The sequence below is a fragment of the Gadus morhua genome, chromosome 18, assembly GCF_902167405.1.
Source record: "Gadus morhua chromosome 18, gadMor3.0, whole genome shotgun sequence".
In the NCBI taxonomy this organism is placed as follows: Eukaryota; Metazoa; Chordata; class Actinopteri; order Gadiformes; family Gadidae; genus Gadus; species Gadus morhua.
The window spans coordinates 419,701-429,703 of NC_044065.1; the positions used below are offsets into that span (position 1 = coordinate 419,701).

The window sequence follows — 10,003 nt, forward strand, 5'->3', positions numbered from 1 at the left end:
CACATTTGAAAAGTACAATAGATCATGAAATAATGAGGACTATTATATAAATGATCCATATTTTGTCAATTTATTTTTCATCAAGTTCCTTCATCCCCAAGAAAAATAGCTTAATATCGAGTGTTGTAAACTTGGCTCTGGGTCGAGCTGGGAGTGGCTGACAGTGGACAGCCGGTGGCACCATGTTGGTAATGCAGGTCAGCAGACGACCTTTAACCCCCCGCCTCTCTGAGCTCACCGATACAGTCTGGGGTTAAGGAGACGACCTTTAACCCCGGCCTCTCTGAGCTCACCTGTGCGTCCCCCTAGCTGACGGCCCACTCAGTGTAGAACAGGTTGATTTGCACCGTGGAGATCAGAGAGCGACCTGCAGTCCCGGACCAGACCCCAGCGTCTGCCAGCTTAACGTCAGGTTGGCACTTTGAGAACTGATCCTGACTGTCGCCTGCGGCTGTATAACCAAAGCCTGGGGTGTCTAGCGACGGGGAGACAGCAGTAACACATCATATGGATAAAAGCAGCACCAGTAACGACGACCATCCGGCCCGTTGTTGAGTGTGGACGAGGCTCCCAGAGGCTTCACAGTAAAATGACATGTTATTGGATTAATGTCAGGGAGCGTAATTGCACAATCTTTCTGTTTATTGGCTAGTTTGCAAGTGGAGGGAGGCGCGGGGGTCTCTGCGACGCCCCGGGGGTCTGTTGGCATTGGAGGACCGAGCCACGGGCATCCAGAGATGTTTGTTGGTGATGACAGTAAGTCTGTCTCGTGCTACGGTGGCCTGCTGTACTTCCACAGGCTTCACTCAGCCGCTGGTCAAGTAGTGGAGGCAGACAACATAACCGGCTGGCAGTCATCCAGACAGCAACTACAGACACAACGCCCTCCCACACAGCCCGGAGACGTGTTCCCAAGACAGGAGTAGCCTGGATGGTGCCCAGACGGCCTGCAGCCCAGCCCTCTGGGGGGCTACAGTCAAGGCATTGGGCTCTACACACAGTGGGTTAGAAATCAACAAGTAACAAACATAAAGAAGGGTAATGGCACTAGAACCGTATGGCACGAGACAACATGTCAGTTTAAACACAACAAGGGCATCGAAGCCCAGGAGGAACAAATACAAGAACAGGGAATACAGAGGAGAGGCAGATGAGGAGCAAACCCACTGAGCGACCGCCGAGCTCCAGACTTCACTACACCAGCCCTCACTACACCAGCCCTCACTACACCAGCCCTCACTACACCAGACCTCCCTACACCAGACCAGCCCTCACTACACCAGACCTTACTACACCAGACCAGCCCTCACTACACCAGACCTCACTACACCAGACCAGCCCTCACTACACCAGCCCTCACTACACCAGACCTCACTACACCAGCCCTCACTACACCAGACCAGCCCTCACTACACCCTCACTACACCAGCCCTCACTACACCAGCCCTCGCTACACCAGACCTCACTACAGCAGCCCTCACTACACCAGCCCTCACTACACCAGACCAGCCCTCACTACACCAGACCTCACTACACCAGACCAGCCCTCACTACACCCTCACTACACCAACCCTTGCTACACCAGCCCTCGCTACACCAGACCTCACTACAGCAGCCCTCACTACACCAGACCTCACTACACCAGCCCTCACTACAACAGACCAGCCCTCACTACACCCTCACTACACCAGCCCTCACTACACCAGCCCTCACTACACCAGCCCTCACTACACCAGCCCTCACTACACCAGACCTCACTACACCAGCACTACACCAGCCCTCACTACACCAGACCTCACTACACCAGCCCTCACTACACCAGACCAGCCCTCACTACACCAGACCTCACTACACCAGCCCTCACTACACCAGCCCTCACTACACCAGCCCTCACTACACCAGCCCTCACTACACCAGCCCTCACTACACCAGACCTCACTACACCAGCCCTCACTACACCAGCACTACACCAGCCCTCACTACACCAGCCCTCACTACACCAGCCCTCACTACACCAGACCTCACTACACCAGCACTACACCAGCCCTCACTACACCAGACCAGCCCTCACTACACCCTCACTACACCAGCACTACACCAGCCCTCACTACACCAGACGGTATAAACCAGACTTTATTAGACCAGCAGCGAGGAGCTGAGTGAGGGTCAGGGTCACGTCTGGAACCACAGAAAGCCATTTACATATATATATATATATGTATATACAATATATATATAGACAAGTATATATGCATAATATGTACTTTTATATATATGTATACAGAATATATATAGATATATAATGTGTATACATCGATATATATATATCCATGTATCCATATATATATATATATGTATGTTTACATCCTGTCCTGCTCCCCGTCCTCATGCTGTCCTCACAGCGCCTCCTTCAGGACGGGGAGCAGGAGGATGGAGGATCAGGAGGAGGAGGAGGAGGGGGAGGAAGAGGAGCAGGAGGAAGAAAAGGAGAGGCAGGAGGAGGAGGAGGAGCAGGAAGAGGAAGAGGAGGAGGAGATGGAGGAGCGGGCTATGTATAGGGGGATCAAGCATGGATCAAAGCCAGGAAACAGCCTACTGGGATTGCAGTTTCCAACACACCTGGGTCCTTTAAGATGACAGCAGGTTACAGGGAGATGAACACATGAAACAATAAGAGATGAATGAATATCAAAAGATTACAAATGAATTAAGGCCCTTAACCAAGGTTCAGGCTGTGTTTTAAAAGGTCAAGAGGGCAACAAGAATCTACAATGAAGATGATGAGGCTTAGATGAGGCTCCCCCCCTGTTTTGCTAGTCTTCCCCAGGTCAGGGAGTGGGTTCATTATTAATTCTGACTGGGCTCCCCTGACGTTTACAGGAGACCCGAGCAGAGCCGTCCATCCTGGACATGAACCACAGAGGGGGTTAAGATGTGATGAGACATGGTTTATCTTTTTCTCTTTATGACCTTGCATCCATCCCTTAATAGACTGGAGAGATGGTTTACAACCAAATGGGAAAGGTCAAAGAAATTTTTTTTCTACCGGAGAGGCCAGACGACATGAATAATAGATAAAAAGAATGTGTCCGGCTGTCCTTGGATGAACTGAATTTACTTTCTACTGAAGTGAATCTTTTTCCAAACCGTTTCTAGAGCAGAAGTGAGAGGATCTCTGGTTTAATGAGAACTACAGTACTGGACTGAAGTTCATGACTGGGTCCTTTAAGAGGTCTGCTGCCCTAGCATATCATCTGGTAAGCACATCGGCAAAATGTTCCTAGCTACATGAACATCTCCTAGATTTAGTGGTATTTTACAGGCATGTATTTGCAAAAAATTAAGTTTGCTTCTTCCGTTTCCTAACATATCTTTTTGAATATTCACAATGCAAAATATTATCTGATCGTTTACACGCAGAAATATTGAACGGCGATGGCGAATGAAGTCCTGAAGACAGCACTGGATTGTTCTGCTGAGGCTTAAACTGTGAGCAGAACCACGACACCGGGTTCTGCTTCAGAACCCTCAAACAGGACGTCAGCAGAACACAGCCAACAAGGATTCTCTTATTCATAAAGGAAAAAAACACAAATAAATATACTCTTAATTATGAACATACAATATACACATCCACTATCAACATGGAATCGAACGGAGGGAACGTATCAACGCTCTCCTTGTTGTGGGAACACTCCTTTACAACGCAGAGAGAGGGACGGGGACCGGCCGGCTCGTCCTAACGCCCTCTGGGGCAAGAAGGTCAAAGTTCACCAGATGACACACCTGTCCCCTGCCTGTGAGTTAGGGCATGGACAGGTGTGTGTGTGTGTGTGTGTGTGTGTGTGTGTGTGTGTGTGTGTGTGTGTGTGTGTGTAGTAGGCAGTGGATCAGAAACAGGCCTTTTAAACGCCTCGTCTTCTCGACTCTATAATATTCTACACAGCGTTTTGAAGGTTTGTGGTTCGCGAGTGACGGACCTGTGTGTGAGACAGGTCCTCAGAGGACCTGTGAGTCAGACAGACAGGTCCTCAGAGGACCGGGGTGTGAGACAGGTCCTCAGAGGACCGAGGTTCCTTCAGGGTCCTGCAGAGAGCTGCTCCCTCTCTGCTGATGGGTACCGTGTCCACAGTGTCGGCGGAGGAGACCGTTCTGAGACCCCGTGGAAGGAAACACTTCTTCAGATGAACATTTGAACATACAACCACCGAGCCCTGTAGACCTACTGGGACCTACTGGGAGCCCTGTAGACCTACTGGGACCTACTGGGAGCCCTGTAGCCCTAGTGGGAGGGACTGTAGGCCTACTGGGACCTACTGGGAGCCCTGTAGCCCTACCAGGACCTACTGGGAGCCCTGTAGCCCTACTGGGAGCCCTGTAGACCTACTGGGACCTACTGGGAGCCCTGTAGCCCTACTGGGACCTACTGGGAGCCCTGTAGCCCTACCGGGACCTACTGGGAGGGACTGGGAGGGACTGTAGGCCTACTGGGAGCCCTGTAGCTCTACTGGGACCCCTGTAGCCCTACTGGGACCCCTGTAGCCCTACTGGGAGGGACTGTAGGCCTACTGGGCCCTACTGGGAGCCCTGTAGCCCTACTGGGAGGGACTGTAGGCCTACTGGGACCTACTGGGACCCCTGTAGCCCTGCGGGGCGGGTCAGGTCGTGAGGGCCATGCTACTTTGGGGCTGTTTCCAGGCTGTTTCCAGGCTGTTTCCAGGCTGCACAGACTCACGCTGGTAAGCTGCTTTGCAGAAGAAAAAAGACAACAATATAAAATAAATGAAATATTTCATCTCTAATACGACCACTGCTCGTTGCTGTTGCTCAATGTTTGCTCGCATTGTCATAGATGAAAGCTTCCCAGAGTGCACTGGGATATTTACATTTCACAGGGTCTGTAAAGGGCCAACATGGAGGACATGAATGACTTCAGAAATGCATTCTGGGAAGTGAAAGCTGATTGGTTATTATATATTTAAATTTATAAAAGACACAAGCCTGCTTACGAGGCTGTAAGTCAGCAGGCTGCTCTCTAATCTCTCCTGGTGAGTATCTGTAAAAAAAACATTGTTTGTTCAGATCTGGAGGGAATAACAGCTGGATTTAAATAGAGAGTATTCCTGAAAACAAAACCAAAAGGCCCCCCCCACTAAAGGGGAGGGGCCGGAGTCCATGCGTGTGTATGGAGACCCCCCCCCACTGAAGGGGAGGGGCCAGCGTCCATGAGGAACCCGCATACACCCCCCCCCCCCCCCCGCGGGTTGAGACACCCCTAAAGGGGGGGTCTTCATCAGGGCGGGGCCGGGATCTGGACCCCCAGCAGCTCGTAGGCGAAGATGTTCCAGAAGATGGCGAAGAGGAGGAAGGTGATGAAGGAGAAGACGATGACCCACCAGGTGCACTGGCGCTGCAGGCTCTCCTCGTAGCTGCGCAGGATGAGCAGCCCCATGCTGATGCCCACCACCGCCCCCGACAGGTGGGCCATGAAGCTGGGCTGGGGCCCGGCCGAGGGCAGGGGGGGGGAGAACCGCAGCCACACCGCCCGGCCCACCTCCGAGCTCACTGCGGACACACGCAGAGACACAGCACGCTAGAACCACAGCACGCTAGAACCACAGCACGCTAGAGCCACAGCACGCTAGAGCCACACACACCTCAGAGCCACAGCACGCTAGAGCCACACACACCTCAGAGCCACAGCACGCTAGAACCACACACACCTCAGAGCCACAGCACGCTAGAACCACAGCACGCTAGAACCACAGCACGCTAGAACCACACACACCTCAGAGCCACAGCACGCTAGAACCACAGCACGCTAAAGCCACAGCACGCTAGAACCACACACACCTCAGAGCCACAGCACGCTAGAACCACAGCACGCTAGAACCACAGCACGCTAGAGCCACAGCACGCTAGAGCCACAGCACGCTAGAGCCACAGCACGCTAGAACCACAGCACGCTAGAACCACAGCACGCTAGAGCCACAGCACGCTAGAACCACAGCACGCTAGAACCACACACACCTCAGAGCCACAGCACGCTAGCACCACAGCACGCTAGAGCCACAGCACGCTAGAGCCACAGCACGCTAGAACCACAGCACGCTAGAACCACAGCACGCTAGAACCACACACACCTCAGAGCCACAGCACGCTAGAACCACAGCACGCTAGAACCACAGCACGCTAGAACAGCACGCTAGAACCACAGCACGCTAGAACCACAGCACGCTAGAACCACAGCACGCTAGAACCACAGCACGCTAGAACCACAGCACGCTAGAGCCACAGCACGCTAGAACCACAGCACGCTAGAACCACAGCACGCTAGAGCCACAGCACGCTAGAACCACAGCACGCTAGAACCACAGCACGCTAGAGCCACAGCACGCTAGAACCACAGCACGCTAGAGCCACACACACCTCAGAGCCACAGCACGCTAGAACCACAGCACGCTAGAACCACAGCACGCTAGAGCCACAGCACGCTAGAACCACACACACCTCAGAGCCACAGCACGCTAGAACCACAGCACGCTAGAGCCACAGCACGCTAGAACCACAGCACGCTAGAGCCACAGCACGCTAGAACCACAGCACGCTAGAACCACAGCACGCTAGAGCCACAGCACGCTAGAACCACAGCACGCTAGAGCCACAGCACGCTAGAGCCACAGCACGCTAGAGCCACAGCACGCTAGAACCACACACACCTCAGAGCCACAGCACGCTAGAACCACAGCACGCTAGAGCCACAGCACGCTAGAGCCACAGCACGCTAGAACCACAGCACGCTAGAGCCACACACACCTCAGAGCCACAGCACGCTAGAACCACAGCACGCTAGAACCACAGCACGCTAGAGCCACAGCACGCTAGAACCACACACACCTCAGAGCCACAGCACGCTAGAACCACAGCACGCTAGAGCCACAGCACGCTAGAGCCACAGCACGCTAGAACCACAGCACGCTAGAGCCACAGCACGCTAGAACCACAGCACGCTAGAACCACAGCACGCTAGAGCCACAGCACGCTAGAACCACAGCACGCTAGAGCCACAGCACGCTAGAGCCACAGCACGCTAGAACCACAGCACGCTAGAACCACAGCACGCTAGAACCACAGCACGCTAGAACCACACACACCTCAGAGCCACAGCACGCTAGAACCACAGCACGCTAGAACCACAGCACGCTAGAGCCACAGCACGCTAGAGCCACAGCACGCTAGAACCACACACACCTCAGAGCCACAGCACGCTAGAACCACAGCACGCTAGAACCACAGCACGCTAGAACCACAGCACGCTAGAGCCACAGCACGCTAGAGCCACAGCACGCTAGAACCACAGCACGCTAGAACCACAGCACGCTAGAACCACACACACCTCAGAGCCACAGCACGCTAGAACCACAGCACGCTAGAGCCACAGCACGCTAGAGCCACAGCACGCTAGAACCACAGCACGCTAGAACCACAGCACGCTAGAACCACACACACTTCAGAGCCACAGCACGCTAGAACCACAGCACGCTAGAACCACAGCACGCTAGAACCACAGCACGCTACAACCACACACACCTCAGAGCCACAGCACACTAGAACCACAGCACGCTAGAACCACAGCACGCTAGAACCACAGCACACTAGAACCACAGCACGCTAGAACCACACACACCTCAGAGCCACAGCACGCTAGAACCACAGCACGCTAGAACCACAGCACGCTAGAACCACAGCACGCTAGAACCACACACACCTTAGAACCACAGCACGCTAGAACCACAGCACGCTAGAACCACAGCACGCTAGAACCACAGCACACTAGAACCACAGCACGCTAGAACCACACGCACCTCAGAACCACACACACCTTAGAACCACAACACACTCGAGAAACATGTGATGTGATGGGAGATGGGGCCTAAAAAAAAAATGTGTTTGGTTCCGGTTTCCGACCGACCCTGTCAATATATGTGCGACCCAAATTATTTTATGAGCTTTCTAAAAAAATAAATAAAATTTATGCAAACTATGATTACGTTTTTGTACAGCACCTCTTCATTCTGTACAAGGATGAGCGAATTTTCTCGTTTTTAAATGAAAACAACCTACCTATCATTCGCTGCCGCTGGAAAAAATAAAATAAAAAAATAAAATAAATTCCCTACCTACCCATGACCTCAACTGACAACCAACAGGAACCAAACTTTTTTTTTTTTTAGGCCTGGTGATGGGTGATGGGTGATGGGTGATGGGTGATGGTGATGGGTGATGGGTGCATGGTGACGGATGCTTGGTGATGGTGATGTGTGATGGGTGCATAGTGATGGGTGATGGTGATGTGATTGGTGATGTGATGGATGCATGGTGATGGGTGATGGTGATGTGTGATGGATGCATGGTGATGGGTGATGGTGATGGGTGATGGATGCATGGTGACGGGTGCATGGTGATGGGTGATGGATGCATGGTGACGGGTGCATGGTGATGGGTGATGGTGGAGATCCCGGCAGAGACTAGTCTCCAGTCTGGCTCCCCATGCAGGTGGATTCAGTTGAATAAGTTGTATCTATCATCTATCATCTATCATCTATCATCTATCCATTAGTTCCAGTAACCGTTCCACTGCCAGCTCTCTTTGAAAGGACATTTTAAGAGTCTTGGTTAAGCTAGTTCTTTGGCCCGAGATAAAGGTACCCAAATGAGGTTTTAATCTCATCTCAAAGAGGGAATATTGTTGTGGATTTAATGAATTATTGATGTGCTATGTGAAGCTCTCGATGGGGGAGCTGCTTGTTGCTGTAGTGTGTTGGAAGGAGACAGTGGACAGATGGACCCAACATATTGCTGAGTAATGAAGAGTGAATCAGACCACACGCAGATCTTGAAACACACAGCCATGCGGTGTGACTCACCTCTCTTCACTCCATCCAATAGGAACATACGACTTTAGACCAATCATAACCCATCAGGATCTATAATACTGAGCAGCAGGACCAGCACCCGGTCTGATGATGGCGTGACGATGTTAGAATGGAGAGGAGCGCCAGTGAGAAGGGTTACGTTGAAATGCTTTGAACTAACGATGGCGGAGTAGTGGACTCACTGCAGACCAAAGCCAGGATCATCCGGAGCAGCTTGTAGGGACAGCGCATCCCCGCCCAGTTCTGTAACACAAGGAACACAAGCTCAGAACCAGGCGCACACGGGGGACACACAACACCAGACACACACTGGTACACACTGGTCTCAGCGGCCTGCCGGGTGGATCTGGCCCCGTAAGGCCTTCATACTGGGACAGAGGCTGAGAGAGGCTCTCTCTCTCTCTCTCTCTCTGCCCCCCCCCCCTCTCTCTCTCTCTCTCTCTCTCTCTCTCTCTCTCTGCCCCCCCCCCCCTCTCTCTCTCTCTCTCTCTCTCTCTCTCTCCTCCTCCCTCTCTCTATCTCCCTCCCATGCTAACCCGACCATGTACTCTCTCTCTTCTTCTCTCCCCCCCTCGCTCACTTTCTCTCCCCCCCCCCCCTCCCTCTGTCCCTAGCCTCCCCTCTCTCTCCTTCGCCCCCCCCCCCCAGCCAATGCAGCTGACATTTTGTTTCTCATGGATTCTGTTATCTGCCGACGACAACGGAGGGGGCAAACATGGCAGCGGTGGTTACCATGACGACGTTGGCCAGATGAGCGGAGCACAGAGCGTAGACCCCCCCGGAGCCCCCCACCACCGGGGCGCGCATGTCAGTGATGGACACCGTTAGAGAGCCTGCAGGGGCGGGAGAGGGAGAGGGAGGGGGGAGGAGAGAGGGAGAGGGGGAGATAGAGGGAGGGGGGAGGGAGAGGGAGGGGGAGGGAGTGGAGAGAGAGTGAGGGAGAGGGAGGGGGAGGGGGAGGGGGGGTGGGAGGGGGGGAGAGGGAGGGGGGGAGGGAGAGGGAGGGGAGAGGGGGAGAGAGAGGGAGGGGGAGATGGGAGAGAGGGAGAGAGAGGGAGGGAAGAGGG

At 53.3% G+C, this 10,003-nt stretch overlaps 2 protein-coding genes across 2 annotated transcripts; one reads left to right on the forward strand and one right to left on the reverse strand.

Moving 5' to 3' along the window:
• Window positions 1-737: 737 nt before the first annotated feature.
• LOC115531569 (uncharacterized PPE family protein PPE24-like) lies at window positions 738-2,163 on the forward strand. The gene is made up of 2 exons (XM_030340921.1): window positions 738-756; window positions 1,172-2,163. Exons 1-2 carry the CDS (start codon window positions 738-740, stop codon window positions 2,161-2,163), a joined length of 1,011 nt encoding a protein of 336 aa, XP_030196781.1.
• On the reverse strand, window positions 1,843-9,769 carry rhbdl1 (rhomboid, veinlet-like 1 (Drosophila); the record flags this gene model as incomplete). The annotated part of the gene is given in 4 exon segments (XM_030340854.1): window positions 1,843-1,934; window positions 2,099-5,565; window positions 9,119-9,179; window positions 9,669-9,769. Coding segments are annotated over 3 exon segments (434 nt in total), but the record flags the coding sequence as incomplete, so codon positions are not given.
• Between the last annotated feature and the right edge of the window lie 234 nt (window positions 9,770-10,003).